Source organism: Abrus precatorius, unplaced genomic scaffold, assembly GCF_003935025.1.
Source record: "Abrus precatorius isolate BTA unplaced genomic scaffold, Abrus_2018 Scaffold7, whole genome shotgun sequence".
In the NCBI taxonomy this organism is placed as follows: Eukaryota; Viridiplantae; Streptophyta; class Magnoliopsida; order Fabales; family Fabaceae; genus Abrus; species Abrus precatorius.
In genome coordinates this window covers 17,809,216-17,828,896 of record NW_020874417.1, presented here as the reverse complement: position 1 = coordinate 17,828,896, position 19,681 = coordinate 17,809,216, and the positions used below count along the sequence as shown (strand labels likewise).

General features: G+C 32.9%; 3 protein-coding genes across 4 annotated transcripts; 2 read left to right on the top strand and 1 right to left on the bottom strand.

The window, feature by feature from the left end:
* Positions 1-3,099: 3,099 nt before the first annotated feature.
* LOC113873013 (protein-tyrosine-phosphatase MKP1-like) lies at positions 3,100-5,647 on the top strand. Its single transcript, XM_027510955.1, has 2 exons — positions 3,100-4,648; positions 4,679-5,647. The coding sequence occupies exons 1-2, from the start codon at positions 3,274-3,276 to the stop codon at positions 5,464-5,466; spliced, it is 2,163 nt and encodes a 720-aa protein (XP_027366756.1). The 5' UTR covers positions 3,100-3,273; the 3' UTR covers positions 5,467-5,647.
* A 2,182-nt stretch (positions 5,648-7,829) lies between these two features.
* LOC113873341 lies at positions 7,830-10,230 on the bottom strand. The gene is made up of 6 exons (XM_027511420.1): positions 10,044-10,230; positions 9,796-9,895; positions 9,575-9,695; positions 9,345-9,466; positions 8,901-9,022; positions 7,830-8,816 (listed from the first exon to the last, which is right to left on the bottom strand). Exons 1-6 carry the CDS (start codon positions 10,168-10,170, stop codon positions 8,593-8,595), a joined length of 816 nt encoding a protein of 271 aa, XP_027367221.1. The 5' UTR covers positions 10,171-10,230; the 3' UTR covers positions 7,830-8,592.
* A 2,855-nt stretch (positions 10,231-13,085) lies between these two features.
* Positions 13,086-19,385, top strand: LOC113872246. 2 transcript variants are annotated; one of them, XM_027509649.1, is made up of 14 exons: positions 13,086-13,275; positions 14,460-14,616; positions 14,723-14,980; positions 15,176-15,350; positions 15,842-15,903; positions 16,021-16,184; positions 16,324-16,421; positions 16,756-16,814; positions 16,927-17,061; positions 17,155-17,411; positions 17,509-17,668; positions 18,008-18,083; positions 18,183-18,239; positions 18,782-19,385. In XM_027509649.1, the coding sequence occupies exons 1-14, from the start codon at positions 13,181-13,183 to the stop codon at positions 18,994-18,996; spliced, it is 1,968 nt and encodes a 655-aa protein (XP_027365450.1). In that variant the 5' UTR covers positions 13,086-13,180; the 3' UTR covers positions 18,997-19,385. The 2 variants fall into 2 exon arrangements, with proteins under 2 accessions (XP_027365450.1, XP_027365451.1); XM_027509650.1 differs by having other exon boundaries at positions 18,189-18,239; positions 18,782-19,015.
* The last annotated feature ends 296 nt before the right edge of the window (positions 19,386-19,681 follow it).

Sequence of the window (19,681 nt, the reverse complement as noted above, 5' to 3'; positions counted from 1 at the left end):
TTTGGGTAATTTTATATATATATATTTTAATGCAATACACATGTTTGTCAGTTTATTATAAAAGCATAATAAATGTTTTTTCTTAATAAAATTTTACTACTTTTATTAATAGGTTATTTTCAGTTCTTAAAGTTGGGGATAACAAAACCCATTCACATAATATAATCATTTTTAACAATTTAAAATTGAATTCATCAAAGTTAATCATACTTAATCTTGAATTAAATTGTTATTTTGTGCTGCTACCAATTTCCAAGGCTCCTGGCTTCTTATATTGTAATTATATGATTCATAACAATATGTTAATGAAGATGGGTAGCCATTTCAATTTTCAAGTGTTTCCGTTGTACTTATTATTTAGAAATAGTGGGCAACGGGTAGGAAAGTGAGCTTTTAATTGGTTGCTACCATCCATTCATACAAAGTCCTGAGGATAATATTATTTGTGGGCAAGAAAAAGGTAACTATTTTGCATAATGTTGATAGATGATGAAATTTTATTTGTTTTTAATTTTATCTTCACAGTATAACTCTGTTTAACCAAGAAAAGTAATGAGAAAAATCCAAAGTTGCACTGTGCTTGAAGCAGGCTGCAACTTGGCTCAGAGTCCAGAAAGATGTAGCTTTCATTTTGACCAGAGGCTGTGCAATGGAAAACTTGGAGTAATGATAATTCCCTTCCTATTATTTGTCCCATGTTTGTTCCAATTTCACGTTTCTTTTTTATGACTTCACTTTGTCACTGCACAGTGGGTTACCTATCACTTAACATCTTTGATAATTTCCATTTTTGAATTTTTATGCAAACTTGGTACCTTCCTATAATCAACTTTTATATTATAAGTTTATTAAGTTTTTCCTTTTAAATAGAAATATTGTTTTAAATTATTCTTTTTGAATTTTTTCCATTATTTTAAATATTTAATTTAAAATTAAAATTCTATTCCTTTTGAAAGCTATGTCTTATTTTAAATTTTTTATTCAATTTTCGTATCCTGATATACTGTATAAAATTAAAGATATATTATCATAACGATAAAATTCTTAATTTAATTTTACTTGTTTTTACACTGTATAATATAATATGTAAAGTAAAATAATTTATTTCTAGATGAATTCGTTATTTACAGCCAACGAAGAAAAATGATATGTTCACACTATAATAAATACTTGTATGTATCAACTAAATTTAAAATTTCTTTAAAATACAAAGTAATATACAAATTTTGTTTGGTATAAAAATAAAAAAAAATTGTTTCAAATTTTTATTATTATAAATTTTTTATCCATTACAAGCATATAAAAAACTGTTATTTACTTAAAATAAAAAATTTTAAGTGTTAAAAAAATATGTTTTAAAAAATTAATTATTAATTTAGACTTAAAAAATTTATACTAAAAAATAATGTATTCTGTTAATATTTATTGTACTAACAAGAAATATTTATTTTTTTTACAAATAAAAAATATTTTAAGTGTAATATATCACATTATTAGTATAAATTTATAATATTCATGCTAATAGTTAAATGTTGTTAATACTAATAAAAAGTATTATAATATTAAATTGTTAATAAATCCGCCATAATTTAGTTATGTTTTGCAATAAGTAAAATATATTTTTTCCTTTATTAGAGATGTCTAGATACACAAAAGATAAATGCTCAAAGTAAGTTTTGATGGTTGAATTGTCTTTGTATGCATATAAAGTTATTTAAGCAAATAAGTAATTTTACTGTTTGGTCAAATTGGTTAGAGATTTAGTTTCAATTCAATCTAATATAATTTAAAGCAATTCAAAATTGAATTAGTTTTTTAAGGTTTTACATTTTGACTGTTAAATAATTTTTTTAAAATTATAATAAGTACGATAAAAAAAACTCACAATATTAAATACCTTCTTTTATAAGTATTGTTGTGAATTTAAATTTAAGTTGACCTATTTCATATAATTAAACTACTGAAATTTGAAAGAGATATTGCATATTGTTACAACCAATATTTTTAAGTTATAAAATTTTATTTTCTTTAGTTGATATTATATTTAGTCAACACGTTAAAAATTTCATAATAATTCAACATTAAATGCAAAAATTAATCCAGTCTAATATTTATATATATTTTTTAAAACTTTATTTAATAAAGTCTTATTATGAAGATTCTAACTGTTATAATAAGAAGTCATAAATAAAGCATGAATAAATATAATTTTTTTTTATCTCTTACACGCACACGCGCATTCAAGCACACGTGCATTTACCCTAATCATTAAACCTCAATTTAAAGACAATATTTTCATAATTATTTTTTCTTCAAATTTTTAGAGATTCAACTAATTTAAATTAATCTTATACAATATAAAAAAATTATATATATATATATATATATATATATAATCCAAAACTTTATTTAAAGAGAAATAAATATGCCCTTCTTACGCCATTAATCCATAGTAAACATTTTATGTCTTACTTATGTAGTTGGTCAAAATTATTTTTTTCATTATGATATCTTCTAATAAAAAAAATACTATAATAGTTTGACTACTAAATTTAAAAAATCTAGAATGTGGAAGTATCTTAATAACAACAGTAATGATAGGTATTCTATATAGACAAAAAATAAAAGAAAAATTTAATTCCATACGGTTTCCTAATTTGGTTTTTGAATTGTACATTATTATATTATTATATTACATGCCTTTATCATAATGGGATCACTAAAATAATAATATAATTAAATCATTGGAGGATCATGAATGGTAAAGAGAAGAAAGTCAAATAAAATAAATTTGAAATGTGTGTCATGAATGCAAATTTAAAGAGGTAGTATACTAATATTATTATATTTGAGAAAAAGCGTAACAGCTGAGGTGGCAATTTGACGCATTATGTCTTGGTCAAACAGAAAGACCATGACCACCCAGCCGCACCTTTTTTCATAGCAAAAATTCACTTCTTCACTTTCATAAACCCAACATACTCAACACTCCTCTCTCTCTCCTAACTTTCTTTCTCTGCTTCTGCAAGATCCATCACTATTCATATTTGAATTTTCTTTCAACTTTCCCTTATCTTTATATGCATAAGCAAAGAACGAGTCAGAGACAGAGACATGGTCAATGGTTTTAGGTGGAAAACTAGCCGCAACACCTACCATTTTCCTCTCTACACTTTTCCTTTCACCCCATCATTACCCTTAACCTTAGAGCCACATATTCTGTTCATGGCTTTCAAACCCAATTAAAAAAATTATTATTATTTATCCATTACCATGTTAGGGGAGGAAACCAACGACCGCGCCGCCGGTCACCGGAGAACATATTCCCGCTCAGTTTCTTGGACTGACCGGTCTCCAGTTATCCGGAAGCCTTCGGCGCCGGGGAACACCAAACCGAGAGCGTTGTTGCCACCGCTTCAGCCACTTTCCATCAACAAACGCAGCGTTGAGGAGTGGCCAAGTGCTGGATCTGATGATCTCGGAGTTTGGCCTCTTCCACAGACCCCAAGAGGGTCAATAATAAACCCGGGTTCGGGTTCGGGTTCGGGTTCGGGTCAACCCGTTAAGGAGTTTCAGTTGAGGAGGGACAAGTTGGCCTTTTACGACAAAGAGTGTTCCAGAATAGCGGAGCACGTGTACTTGGGGAGTGACACGGTGGCCAAGAACCACGAGCTTCTGAGGCAGAACGGGATCACGCACGTGCTTAACTGCGTGGGCTTCGTTTGCCCCGAGTATTTCCAAACCCACTTCGTGTACAAGACACTGTGGTTGCAGGATAGTCCCTCTGAGGACATCACAAGCATTCTCTATGATGTTTTTGATTATTTTGAGGATGTTCGACAGCAAGGTGGTCGTGTTCTTGTTCATTGTTGTCAAGGGGTTTCGAGATCAACCTCTTTGGTTATTGCTTATCTCATGTGGAGGGAGGGTCAGAGCTTTGAGGATGCGTTTCAGTATGTGAAGAATGCGAGGGGTGTCACCAATCCTAACATGGGTTTCGCTTGTCAACTCTTGCAGTGTCAGAAAAGGGTACATGCTGTTCCTGCGAGTCCTAATTCTGTTCTTAGGATGTACAGGATGGCTCCTCATTCCCCTTATGACCCTCTTCATCTTGTTCCTAAAATGGTTAACCACCCTTGTGCACAAGCACTTGATTCTCGTGGGGCTTTCATTGTTCATGTTCCTTCTGCTATATATGTGTGGATTGGGAAAGATTGTGGTTCTGTTATGTCTTGTAATGCACGATCAGCAGCTGTTCAGGTTGTGCGTTATGAGAAGGCAACGGGTTCGATTCTTAGTGTTGTTGAGGATGAAGAGCCACCAGGTTTTTGGGTTGCTCTTTCTACTAACCAACAATTGTTAGCAGGTGATTGTGAAAAAGAGGTTAAGAAGGATGTAAGGTTGAGTTCTTTGGAGAGAATGGATATTGATGATGCAGTTGATGTGGGAATTCGTCCCAGGAAAGTTGATGAGTATGATTTGGATTTTGGAATTTTCCTCAAGGCTCTTGCTGGTGGGGTTGTTCCACCTTTTTCTGTGTCTAGCACTGGATCAGAAACTTGCCTTCCTGCTAGAGAAAACGGTTGGGGAAGGCTTACAAGAAAGCTTGCGAGTGGCATCATGAAAGGGTTGTTCACATCCTCTAAGTGCCGTGATAGAATATCCTCTTCTTCCAAAGATGAATCGAGTGTGGACATGGAAGAAGAAAATCAACATTCTTTAGGCGATCCTTTAGCACCACCATCTTCAAACCATCTTTGTAGTTCTAGGAATTCCTTTGAATGTTTTCTAGATAACAGCTCGGAAAGGGGGAAACATACCCTTGAAGTCATGGATCACTTTGTTCCTAGTGTTGATTCATCATTGCCACCATCCCCTCATCGACCTGATTCTTTTCCATGTTTTATAAACAGCAGCCCTAAATTTAGTTGCAAGTCACCAACACTTTCACCCTCCAGTTCTGATTATGCTAGTTCCTTCACATTTTCACCTTCCTCTACAAATTGGTCTGACTTGTCATTCGTGTCTTCTCGGCAGCCATCACCTTCTGGCCTGGAATCAGCCGAACCCTTTTATGTTAAAGATGCATCTTTCGCAGAAAGTTCTTCTTTACTTCACAAAGAAGCTGTGTCGTCTTCATCTTCAGAAGCATTTTTGGCTAATCACACCTTGGAAGGGGCAAACTCTTGTGTGCCATGCAAAGGATCTTACCCCTCCATTGCAGAGCGCAGAGGGAGTAACCCGCCACCTCGCATGTTGCTACCGTCGGCCAGTGAACCATCTCATTCCCACAAGATCCAGGTAAGATCACAGTCATTGTCTTTGCCTGACTTGGATGATAATCTGATGAAGGATGTTAGTTGCAAGCAATCTGACCGCGAAAACAGTGGAAAATGGCTAATATCAGATGCTGATGTTATTAGTGAAGCTGTTGAAAATGAGGTTAATGGTAGAGGATCGTCGTAGTGTGGCACTATGTCATGTAACATGATAGCTATGCTTGAGGTAGAAGACTTTTTTAAGAGAAAACTAAATGTTCAGTTTCATCCTGTATAGCCATAGTTGGGCTCAAATTTAATCCATTTTCAGAGGTTAATCTGCACTCTTGTCTGAATATTGGTGCATGCCTGCAAGGTGTAGCTTAGGTTGAGCAATAATAACCACATAGAAGACATGCAGGTTGTGCACTGATAGCATCAGAAGTACATAACAATGATCATATTTAGGCGAATATAAAGTCCATTTTTCTCTTATTTTTTGGCTATTTTTCTTGTTCCTGTTTACTCAGCCACCAGCCTAGTGATAGGGCTGTTTGGGGATGGAACGGGAGGCGGAGGTTAGCCATCCACCCATTAAGTAATAATGTAAAATCGGTGCAAAAAAGCCACCTTTGCAGGGAATCACAGTGTAGATGTTATAGCTGACATTGTTATGGATGTTATCATCCTCCTTTGCTGGTTAATGTTTTCATTAATAAATTAAAAACAAATTTCACAGAAGCAATTTGTCGTTTGATTAATGCTGCCAGATAGTTTCTTCTACTTTCATGGTTTATATATGAATCGCATCAGCACTGTACTAGACCACAGTAGTATTTGCCAATTAAATTAAAAGATATAATCTTAACAATAAATGTATCATCTCAGTCTGCATCATTCAAGTGATGTTTGGAAGACTTTATTTGAGTTTATGAAAACTTCCTGTGAGCTCTTTTCAGTTTCAGTAAATTTTGTAGGTTGGTTTATTTATCAAAATGTTTTATTTTTCTTTTTAACTTGTTTTAATAAGTTTTAGGTTAAAACTTGTAAATGAACTATGATGCTATAGGTTCTTATTGAATAAGTACTACTTAATAAAGTTATTTATTTAGACACATAATTTATGATCACAACTCTTTTTTTCTTTTTTTTGAAATATAGGATAGGTGCCGAAACCTCCTGGCTGCCACATGTTGGCTACTCTAACAAGAGCCAATCATGTTGGAGCCTTGAGGATTTTTGTAGCAGTTGATTTGATTTTCTGCTTAGCTTTTGAAATATGTGTTAGAAGAAGACTCCTGATTTCTTTCCAACTATTATACTGAAATCTGATCATGAAACATGCACTGAAAAGGGTAACGTGGATAATTTGTCCATATAACAAAATACATATAATTCGTGAAAACGGAAAAAACAAAGACATAGCCCCTTAAAAACGGCATTGTCAGACCATTTCCTGCAAAGAGAGCCACACGAAGCAATGTTTTGAGACTGAAAATCATAGAGCGTGGATTCTCCGAAGGGCATTAACTCTTGCAGAGACATGTGACTTTTCCTTAGGATGTGTTGCTTTCAACTTCCTTCAGCACAGTTTTATCACCCACAACCACAAGTTGTTCATGATGCCACCGTTAGTTGCTTTTGTTGGATCAACCAACAAACATAAAAGCGACTACTACATTGCTGAATCCGAGTTGCCAACCAATTGCACATCAACAAGCGATATATGTATCGGTAGAAGGATTGCACTTGGTCGTTTGACTCGTTTCCAAGAATATGCCACGCAGCCTTCCCATGCTTGCTTCTTCGCTTAAAAGACAAGTTTTTATTTTCTTTTTCTTTTCTTCAGTTTCCAAATTTCATTCTAGGGAGCTCAAACATCAAAACCTTGTGAAACAATCTCAACCTTTTGGCAAATTTCCCCCCCCTCATAGCTACAGTTTCAAGGTTTTTTAATTCTTAATTTTACCTTTTTATCCTCCAACAATAATACTTTAAAATATTTATCTTGTTCAAATAAAAAAGTTAGAATTATTGCTGCCCCCTTTATAGAAAATTATTCTTTTCATAACTAATCGGACACATGCTAATTCTTTTCCATTTTTTCCACGTCCTTATTCAATTCTCTTTCTTTTGGGCGTCTGCCGTGTTACGTCGGTCTTAATATTTTCACATTTTTTCCTGCTGTCCTTCATCAAACACGTGCTTGTAAGTTGATTTATAGGTATGAAGCTAAAAAATTTCAGAGCAAATATCAATTTACAAGCAAATGTAGAGAACATTTAACACTCAACAAGTGATGAGGATCCTTGCTGTTAATGTATGCAAATGCTACCATCGAGTCTCACTATTTTTGGTTATTTAACCATTAGTTTTACCTGCTATTATTATATATTTTGCAGCTGCAAGCAAAAGCTTCTTTCATATAAATCATAGAACAGTGACTGAATGAATCAGGACTCTATTCTTCATATATCTGGGTCTATCCCTTCTCTTTTAATACTAGCTATAAATTAAAGATAAAAGAACTGCACAAACAGGAAGCTAATTAGGATGTGTTACTGTATCACAATAGGGTGTGATTTGTCCCTTCCACCTTCCTTTTTCTGTTTTGGTACAACTAAAGCACATAAGTTTGAACATAAAATATCTTACAAACTACCTAATCTCAATTCCACTAACCTAACCTTAGTAGCTTAGCCTTTCAAGATTTTCTTCTAGCTGGAGAGAAAGGATCGTTACTGAGACTACACAACCTGCACATTAAGATCGAATGCTTTCTTTGACCTGAGTCTGGGCAATGCTGTACGTGTTAAGCGGACTTTGCCTGCATTCAGACCACATCAACCGCATGAGATCAAGATTCTAGTCATTATAGGATGATGTAAATGAATCATCCCCATGCAAAAGGATGGGGATAGATAACGATGACAACGACAAAGGAACTACCAAATGCACAACTCAGGTCAGGTTTCCATAATTAGTTAGTTAATAATTCAAATTTTATAATATCGATAAAGTGAAAAAATTTAGTTAGGTAAAAGAAACAATAAAAAGAAGGAAAAAATGCAGAATGTGCTGTCAGTTGTGGGATATCCTTGCATGCACAAAAAAGATGCAGAATGCTTTACCTGCAAAAAGGTAGCAATTTGCCTCAAGAAAATGGGACTACAATTATTTTAATTACAGAAAAAATCTCCACCAAGTTTTATTATGAGAAAGGGGAATCATTCATAACATATCCATAACCTGGACAGTTATGCCAACTTATTCTATGTGGCACACGTCCACAGTCGTTGAACTGAAATTTCAGGCCAGAATCTTGGCACATAGCTCAAATGTGTGGAGTAGTTAATTCAAAAAGTTGAAGGAGCAGAGTGTTGCATACATGCAAAAGCCTCCCCAGGTAAACACTCCTCTTTGCAAGCATGACTGTTAACACGATAGGAACCATTGCAGCAGACAGATGCTTAAGTGTGTGACCACTGACAATATGATAAGTCAATTTATAAATCAATTTATCAGTAGCCTCTTGCAGCATAGCTAGAAGATAAAATCCTGTTAAGATTCAAATTGAAATTGAGGTTAATTGAATATATTTTTGCATTGGAACATGTATAATACAATACCAAAAGTACAAACCAGAAGCCCAGAGCCAATATGCTGAATGCGTGTAAACTGGAGGCAACAAAATAGCCATGAGAGGTATGGCAATGCATGAGGCACTTTGGGCCAGAACATACAAACGGATGTCTCCAAAGAACCTTCATTAAAAACAGGATGACTGAGAAAAATAGCAACTATTTTCAAGAGCTATAGTTCAGTAAACTGCAATGCTCAGATTCTTCAGGGTTAAGAACTAGCCTAACTCTTGGCATAAACTTACCCAATCCATGATGTTGTCACTCACAATAAGTCTCATTTCTACATGACAACTATGTTCAAAGAATTGGCCACTTTTTATCTCTACCCAGAAAAATTTTGTTCACTTAAAGAAGCACTCTATCAATGGATAAGTGTCCACCTATTAGCATAGGATAAGGAAAATAACTCAGGCAAATAGAAGGAATAAAGAAGCAAGCTTGCCTCCAATACACACTGCTCACTATACCCGCCATAAGTAGAGGTACAATTGAAATTGATCCCTTCTTTGCATCAATCCTTTCAATGATGAGGATTGCCATCAGTGACGCGAAAGCAACAGTCATCTCCAATAAAATACAATAATCAAGGAATCAAAATTTGAAACTATGGATAACATAGATTTCTACCACAACAATGGCTGAATTGATTAAACTTCCATAGGAGAAACTCACCGGCATCCTGTCCCACACAAGGCGTGCATCATTGGGGTCGAGATGATAGTATGAAGACCCAAAAGTAACTGAAACCACACCAGCATAAAAGCATGTCCAACCCCACAGTTCACCCTGCAAACTAATGCCACAGATTGATTTTTTTTTTTAATTATAAAATTGATTGATGGCAATAACAAGCACATAGGCTAAAGGAATCGATGGTGATAAAATGAAAATACCTAATGTTAAAATAGTTCCTACGATTGCAAAGCACAAGGCCAATGAGACCAACAACCACGAACGGGAAATTCGATATCACGTTTAGCGCATTGGGAAGGCCTGAATAATAATAACAAAAAAAATTCAAAATTTACCAAAAAATGGGTGGAAAATGAAAGACCCTCTACTACCCAGTTGACATAAAATTTGAAGGTAACTCTAGTCAAAATGAAAGTGTAAAAAATGAATAGTTTTGGTAAAGAATTACCAAATAGTTTGCGGTTGTCGGCGAAATCATGGTACTGCTGAGGCTGAGGAATGGATGGGCTTAAGATGAAGAGTAAAATGAAGCATGCAACAGCAGCTACACATGCCTGCACAGTGCGATTCCTCATTTGTGTTGCTGAGTTGATTCGAATGAGAAGACGGAGACTGCATAATGTAGGACGAACGCAGTGGCGGTTGGCGGTGTGACGGTGCTGAATGAATTAAGCACGGGCACCTTTCTTAAACAGAGTAAAAATGTATAATCGAAAACTAAGGGTCAGAATAAGAAATTAAAAAGGTAAATTTTATTTGAAAAAAAAAAGTACTTTATTTATCTCATGTCACTTACTGTCAAAATACACGTATTAAAAAGATATTACATTCTTATTAAAATTGTTGAAAACATTGACATAATTAGGAGATAACTAATTTTAAGATTATTCTAATTATTAGTTGTCATATAATATTTTTAATAAATATGATATTATTAAAAACAAAAAAATATTTTTATATTGTAAAGTGACAAATAATTTAATATAAAATAAACAACATTAATATGTTAGTTTTTATGTTTTATATAATATTGAACATTCTTAAAAATCACTTATAAATTTTTTTTAATTTAGTGTAATATCTTTAACCTGAATTCAAATTTTTATACCAATTTTATATAAATATTTTATTGTAATAAATTAGTAAAAGATAATAAAAAAAAGTGAAACTTGTATACATCAACGTGTGAATAGTAATTTAATATTAAATATATCATTTAATAATAATATGATTTAAAAAAATAAAAAATTTATGTCATTGATATTTATCGGATGTATAATAATATTAACTATTAAAAATCTTTAAAATTATCATATATTAATTAAAGTTTTTAAGTTATGAGAGGCAGATTAAATTTTTTTAGAATTTATAAAAGTTAACATATTAATTTTACTCAAAAAAATAATTTAAGGACATTTAATATAAGATGTAACGAGTATTTATTATTTTAAAAATATATAAAATTTTATATTTTTAATATAAAATATATATGTTTAAATTCAATATTTAATAAAATTATTATAATTTAAGAGTTTGATTAAAAATGTTTTATATAAAATTATTGTCAATATAAAAATAAATATTGCTAGCAGTAATTTATGTAATATATAAATATTTTATTTTAAAATATGTATAAATATGTATATCATTTAATGATTAAAAGATAACAAATATTTAAAAAATAAAAAACGTCTTTTAAATTTACCTTCTTTTAATTTTTTTAATTTATCTTATTTTAGGTCATAGTATCTCGTCGAATATAAACAAAATTAAATTTAATTAACAATATATTATCTTTTTTTTTTCATCTTAAATATAAGTTTTTGTTTTGGGATTTGTCAAGGTTTTTTTTATATAAATTTTCTTGCAAATCGGTGAAAGTAAAAGAATTAATTAGTTAGAAAGAGAATAAAATAATAAGTTTCAATAAAATTAAGGATAATACTAAAAAAAGTCAACTTATAAAAAATTTAATGTCTTTCATGAAGAGCTCAAATAAGCAAATAAAATATTAGTTATTATTAATAATATTTATCAGTTAAGGGTTAATTGATTAATAAAGTTTTAATTTAATATAATGTTAAAAAATATTAAAAAAACTTTAAAAAATATTTATTTTTTTTATAAAAATGGTTGCATTTGGCATTAGTCTGTATTTGTTTTTTCAAAATTTAATTACTAACAAATTAAACAAATAAAAAACTGATCCTTATTTTTTACCCGTTGAAAAGATGAAATATATTCCACCAGAAATGATTCGGACAATGTTAGGAATGATTTAGGATTCTCAACATGAATAACAAGAAAGCACTAGATTGCTTCACCGAATCTACATTACATGTAAATCAAGCAAGTTTTGCTTAAACAACAAAAAACACTCAACGCACCTTACCCTACAAGATAATAAATATAAAACAAGTTTAAGAAAGGAGTTTATATGATTGTCATAATTAATTTATGCCTTTGTAATTGAAAGATTAAATCACTAGACTCACCTATTAGTTGTTGAAAACTTTTTTGGTTGACACAGTATCAACCATCAAGTCTGCCAAAAACCAGATGATTTTATCAGTGATAACAATAAAAGATTCATATTTAGCAGCATGCAAGTAAATACTAATAAGATATTATAATTTTGTTGAAGAAAGAACCATACATAAAAAGAAAAATATAACAGATTAATATTTTACTTAATTATGGGTTATCGTTTAATAACATTTTAATTTTGTTAACTACCCCTCAAAAAACTGTTAATGGAATATTAGCATTTAATGAGTTGTGAAATAATCTAGGAAGGACAAAGCTTAAGGAGCGGTGGGGGTCCCGTGGCTAAGGAAAGGTCGTTTGCTTTAGCTGTAATGCGATGTAGTTGTGAGAAGGAATCTGCGCCCACGCGCTACCCGGCAATTGTGTAGACACTGACACATGCCTCACACCAAACCACACATGAACATGATGTCATGTTCCCACACCGCATGTGTCAAACTCTTGTCAATTTTTACCCTCTCTTTTTTTTTCTTTCGTTACCACCCCTTTACAAAATTCCCATTTCGAACTACTACTCTCAATTATCCAAACCAAAACGTTGTTAATCATCGCCTCTGACATGCAGACAAATCCGAATTTTGGAATTAATGGAGGAAATTGCATTTGCAACAGTGGAGGTAGCACTGGCAGATACGTTTTCTCTTCAGTAATTGGGACATTGCGTGTAGCGTAACGTAAACATGTGTCGTGGGTTAAACGAGGTCGCCACAGACAAAAATGCGCATCACTTCGAAGAAAGCCACAACTGTATTCAAGTAAATGAGATAAACGTCACCGTTATTATGATGATTTGGATGTCGTGTACATATGCTCGACAACGCATCATTGCAATATCATTATTTTATTTTTTTATTTTTTCCAATATAAGTTCAATAAATGTTAGTGACCACTTAAAGAATTTAAAATATTATTGATATACTTTAATCATAGTTTTATTTGTTGATTCATTTTAAGCAACTGCTTAAAAAGACCCTTTTCATATTTTATTATCAGTGAACCAAAAAGTTGGAGATTTATTAGTATTTAACCGTGTCGGAAATGTTGTTCGGTGGAACAGACGTACCAGCAGTCATGAGGCGTTTCTCTGTGTTCTTGGTCTCTTGCTGGATTCTCCTTGGTCTCTGTCTTCTGAGGTATGCAACCATGAAAGCTACTTCTTCTTCTCTAACTACTGTTTAGTTGATTGTGTGAGTTTCATCTGCATGTTGCTTTATGATACATTTTGGACATGGTTAAGATATGCTAGATTGATAATTTCATTGTTTTCTGCTTCATTGGAGGCTTGAATCCAAAACCCTTAAAAAGTTTTCTGCTTCTTTGCTCACATTGCCGTTGCCTGCAACTGGAGGGTGTCAAAAGGGACTAACTCACATTGGTTTCATTATTCTGATAATCTGATCGATCTGTGCACAGAAATCTGCCTCGTGAGTGAGCAGTAATAGTAATTTAGCCAATGTTTCAAACTTTGCATTTGTTTTCGAAATTATCAAGTTGAATGCATAGTTGGACTGCTACTGCTGTTGTCGATTAGTCTAATGATATTGATACCTGATACCAACCGGATTTTGAATGTTTGATCAGTCATTGCCAGTGATGTGTGAATTCTTACTCAAAAAGTTAAATTTTACTCCAAGATGAGCACTCGAAAAGGGAAATAAAATTATAGTACCTTAGGAACACGTTATTTCTTCTTCAAATTATATGAATAGAAAAAGTAATAGAGCTCACTCATAGAGTGGATTTGGTATTGCTGGATGATTTTCAAAAGCTTATTTTCAAAGGTTGATTTTATAATTGCTTTGAATATAGTATTTCGGTATCTAAATGTCAAAAGCTGTTTAGAAAAGTTGCACAATATTGGTCAAGTCTTATGGTGATCATATACGGTACCTATGGTAACTTTTAAAATCAGTGACGTTATTTAACTGTTGACTTGGGTCCTTGATGTCAACTCCAGGAAGCCTAAGTCTGGTTAACTTTGATTAGTGAATTTGGAGTAGACTAGAAACTCAGCATAGGTTCCAGCATTTATGTTTAATTTTGCGGATGTGATTTTTGAATAATTATAAAGCATAAACAAGTTCAATTAAGCAACGAGTATGGAATGACTTTTAAACCTTACAAGCACACTTCAATATTGTCCAGATTAATTGCAAAAAGTACAGTATGTCAAATTGAAACTTAAGTTGTTAAATCATATCCAAAGTGCAAGCTAGTATTCCTTAATCGTCTGACCCTGTTCTGTCATATTTGTTAGATATTCGACAAAAAGGTAAAGAAAAACTAACATAATATATATCTGGCTTTGTCATTTTAGTGTGTCATCTCAAAACATATCACAGAGTGACCTGCAAGCTAGCTTCCCACCAAGAGGTTGGAATTCCTATGATTCCTTTTGTTGGACAATTTCTGAAGAAGAATTCTTACAGAGTGCTGAAATAGTTTCTCAACGTCTCAAGGCTCATGGATATCAGGTATAGATACTGAAAAGAATAATGTCTTATGGTTAATTTGACTGTGTTTGTACTTGGCAGTAATTTGGTTAGATATAGACTGATTTCTTTCCATCAACTCTTGTAGTATGTTGTGGTAGATTACCTCTGGTACAGGAAGAAAGTCAAGGGTGCTTATCCTGATTCTCTTGGATTTGATGTGATTGATCAATGGGGAAGGATGATCCCTGACCCAGGAAGGTGGCCTTCTTCCCAAGGTGGGAAGGGGTTCAGCGAAGTAGCTAATAAAGTACATAGCTTGGGTTTAAAGTTTGGGATTCATGTAATGAGAGGGATAAGCACACAAGCTGCCAATGCAAACACCCCTATCCTAGATACAACAAAGGTATTGCTATGCATTTCTGCTAAGACTAGTTTCTTTTAATTTATCTTATTAGAAATTGGCAGTGATGGGTAACTTACACAATACATTTTATTTTATCTTAAAAAAAAATACAACATGACATGCAGAATATGGGAATATTGTTTTTATCAAATTTAATCTTATTGACCTTGATTTCCTCCTCTTGCAATTTCCTAGGGAGATGCATATCAAGAATCTGGTCGAGTGTGGCGTGCAAAAGACATAGCAATCCCAGAAAGAGCTTGTGCATGGATGCCTCACGGTTTCATGAGTGTAAATACAAAGTTGGGAGCTGGAAGAGCTTTTTTGAGATCCCTTTATGAGCAGTATGCTGCGTGGGGTGTTGATTTCGGTACCAGAGCTACTAATTTATAATCTGATTATTATGCATTATCACAACTTTTATCACGTCACCGACATTAACCATGATGATTTCAAATAATTTACTGTCTATCTTCACCTATGCTTTGTAAGTGAAGCGGTTACTCTGTTTTTTTCATCAAGATAATTCTTAATGAGATAGAATCGGTATTTTAGTGGTCCCTAGACTTCAAGCAATGTTCTCATATCATGGAGCTTCAATTTTCACTAAAGTAAAGAGAGAATCAACATTTGACTACTGTTTTCCTTTTCATCCTTTCTAATCCTCTAAATTTGAGTAGAGCTTTAAAGCATTGATTGCTTATTCATTCATGAGTTAATTCAGGATTTACCTGAAAAGAAAATACCATAGAAATTACTAAGTGAACCCAACTGTAGATTTGCATTATAGTATATGAGAACATAAGCAGTTATGCCTATGCTTTGGCAGCAATTTTGATAGATTTTCTGCCTTCCTTGTAGTGAAACATGACTGTGTGTTCGGCGATGACTTGGATTTGAGTGAAATAACCTATGTATCAGAGGTAGTCTGGAGTTTCCTCTTACCTTCTTTATTGCCTCTCTTTTGCATCTAAGACTGAGATTGGTAATGTTTTGCCAATGATTTATTGGTTAACTTGTCATGTGACATGTCATTTCAGGTTCTCAGCAAGCTTAGTCGCCCCATTGTGTATTCTCTGTCTCCTGGAACTAGTGTGACACCAGCCATGGCTAAAGATGTCCTTGGACTAGTCAACATGTATAGAATAACAGGAGATGACTGGGATACATGGGGGGATGTCAAGGCTCATTTTGATGTAACAAGGTGATTAAGTTGTTTGTATTTCTGTTGAAGATATTTTTATCAATCTTCACAATTAATTACTCCATTGTTCATATTAGCAGCTTCTCCATATACGTTCTGTCCATATTACATAACTTCAATTCGTTTAATTCTGAATCAGGGATTTCTCTACAGCTAATATGATAGGAGGAAAAGGCTTAAAGGGAAATTCCTGGCCTGATTTGGACATGCTACCATTTGGATGGCTAACTGATCCAGGTATTGAGACTGGGCTGCTACCTTTATTTGTTGTTCATTATGAATGGCATAACCCCCATACTGGGAATGGATTGATTATTAGTGTGTATTTATAGCTCCAATTACTTCATTTGTTTATTATTCATTTGTGTGAACTAGAATCTCCTGGCAGTGTGAAGCATTCTCTGCAGATATATTTATTCTAAAAATATAAGGATGTTGTTGATATGCTGGTTCTTTTTTATTAGTAAACTTAAAAGATGTTTACAATATTGTATCCTAGATAATTTCCATGAGCTTGACTTATTGTAATATGAATTACGGAACTGTTTCTTTTCCCCTATTTTATCCATAGGTTCTAATGAAGGTCCACACAGGTATAGTAACCTCAATCTTGAAGAGAAAAGGACACAGGTATTGATAAAAAGATCATGATTTGCTTTCCTATATATATTCACGTATAAGTTTTGACGTGTACACATGCACTATATATTAGAATCTGATTGAATCTATTCTTATCTGACAGATGACTTTGTGGTCTTTGGCTAAGTCTCCCCTCATGTATGGGGGGGATGTGCGGAAGATTGATCCTACCACATATGAAATTATCACAAATCCTACACTGCTAGAAATTAATTACTTCAGCTCAAATAATATGGAGGCATGTGAGCCATCTAACTTAATATTTTAGAATACTAGGCATGTGAGGCATATGAACTTATCATGAATCACTTCACTTTTACTGCAATGACAGTTTCCTTATGTCACAAGCTCGGAGATCTTGAAGCACAAACATGATCACCTAGAAGGGAAAAAGAGAATACCTAAGAAAGGAATAAAAGCATCATATACACATTCATTAGGTCTGACCAGCTGCACTGAATCAAAGGCAAGTGGTTGGTCTATTGAAAGTCTTAACCAAGATCTTGAAAGAATCTGTTGGAAAAAGAGTTTAGAAAGCAAGCATCTGGCCCCTTTCTGTGTACACAAGAGAGAACTTCTTTTCAGATTGTAATCATGCTTTATCTTTCTCTATTCCATTTATCTAACATCTATTTGATCATTTGTATTGTTATCAACAAATATTGTCATATTAATATTTATACAGAGAAGGAGGGAGTATGTATCACGAGAATTATCAAGGGAAGCATCAATTAGTTGCAACTGACAGAATGAAGTTTTGTTTGGATGCTTCACCAAAACGAAAGATTACTTCTAAAGAGTTCAAGAGAGGTACATTTTCTCCTTGCCGATGGGATTCAAATCAGGTATGATACAGCTCATATTTCACGTACAAGAGTTGTTGCATGTGGCTCTTAATCTCTAGGAAGAGAATCGTGTGTGTGATTCATTGAAGCATCTTGTGAGAAGTTTTCCAGTTTGTAATGTATGTAGTTTGTCTCTAGGGTAGATACATAAATCAATTCAGTGATCAACCTTGTTTGTGCACATTCTATTTAGATATCATATGTAATATTTTATTTAGATATCAATTATTGTGTCATATTATTCTTAGCCGTATCTAGATACTTTATGCCTTGGCCAATTTGTATTTTAATGATATTTGTGGATTCTATTGGAAGCTGATCTATCTGGTCTTTTAACAGATCTGGGAGCTGAGCTCCAATGGTACCCTGGTAAATAGTTACTCTGGTCTTTGTGCGACCGTAGAATATGTCGAAGGTGAAATTTAGTAAATATGTTCCATTTTCTAGATCCAGTTTCCAGAGATTGTATTTCTTTTTTGTCATTATTTTTAACTCATGACTCAATTGGTCGCAGATTCAGCTAATGTTAATTCTGGTGGTATTCGGTCTTGGATTGCAACGGGAAGGAAAGGTCTCTTGCTACTTCCTACCAAACATTCTAGATGAATGTCAAGAATTTTCATCTTTTCTGCAACTTCAAAGCATCAAAAAGGGGAAAAAATGCTTATTGCTTAATCATAAGTGGCATTTAAGAACTTAATAAGAGATAAACATTATAAGATTTGACTACTCTAGGATAAGGAAACAATCACCTATTATAATTTCGCTTACTTAACCTTTTGAAGTACAATCCTTATTTTAAAGGAGTCAAATTTTATATTTTTATCAATTTTGTTAGATTAAGTTCAAATATCTAAAAATAATAAAATGTTAGTTAGAAAAGAAGACATTTATGAAATTGGAAATACAAAAGTGCAATGAATATTTTATTCCAATACAAACTAATTATTTTTTGCTGCTTAACGTCAGCCATGACCAATTTCTGAGAAAACAGAAAGAGAATATTTTACTTCCTGAACAATAAAACATGCATATTTACATATGCAGACAACAAAAGTCACAATGTTTTGAAGTAAATTCTTTTTTAACTCTTGATATTTTATCTATATTTAGGGGAAATCTATCTTGCGTTCTTCAATCTAAGCGACGAGAAGACGGTGATATATGCAAAGACATCATATCTGGCCAGGGTTCTTCCTGACAAAAGCATCAATTCATGTAAGGGCAAGGAACTGTGGAGTGGAAAGGACGTAATAACAACGCAGGGGACGTTATCAATGAACGTGGAAGTTCATGGATGTGCACTATTTATTCTAAATTGTGACTAAACTGGCTTCCAATTATTATTATATTTTGTTTCTCCTCTCTATAACACTCTTCTACTAGGGGGGTAGGTCAAATTTGTATGTTAATGCAATGCGGTGCGTAACTGTTGGACCGCACCACTTTGGACAAACTGCATAGGTAACCAAGTTATGCTACTAAAGTTATGTGCCTAGACATGGAAATTTTGGATCTCTCCACCCAATGACCAATATAAAAAACTATATTATAGATATCCTCTTCAGGAAGTAACTCAGTTTAAATCAGATAGAATTATGTGAGATAATTTATGTATTAATGTTTTCATAGTTGTATTTAATTTTATCAATTTTGTGTACAAATACTCGTCATTGTATCCAACTTTTTATTTTTATTTTTTTTCATTGTGTTTTTTCACACAGAGTTTAAGATCAGTTATTATCATTTTTTGCACAAACGAATGATGACATAATATTAAAATGACCAGATAGAACTAAAGCGAACAATGTAAACTGAAAACTATTTGCGGTTATTATAGCTTTAATCTTTTTTAATTAATTAAGTTCTTTTAGTTTCAAAATAACACAAGTTTAGTCTTTCGTCGATTTTCTTACCTGATATTTAGAAAATGTTATTTTCTATTTAAAATTTTTACAAATTAAATTGTCTTAAAATATCAAATTACACTTAAAATAATAATTTTTTTTTTTT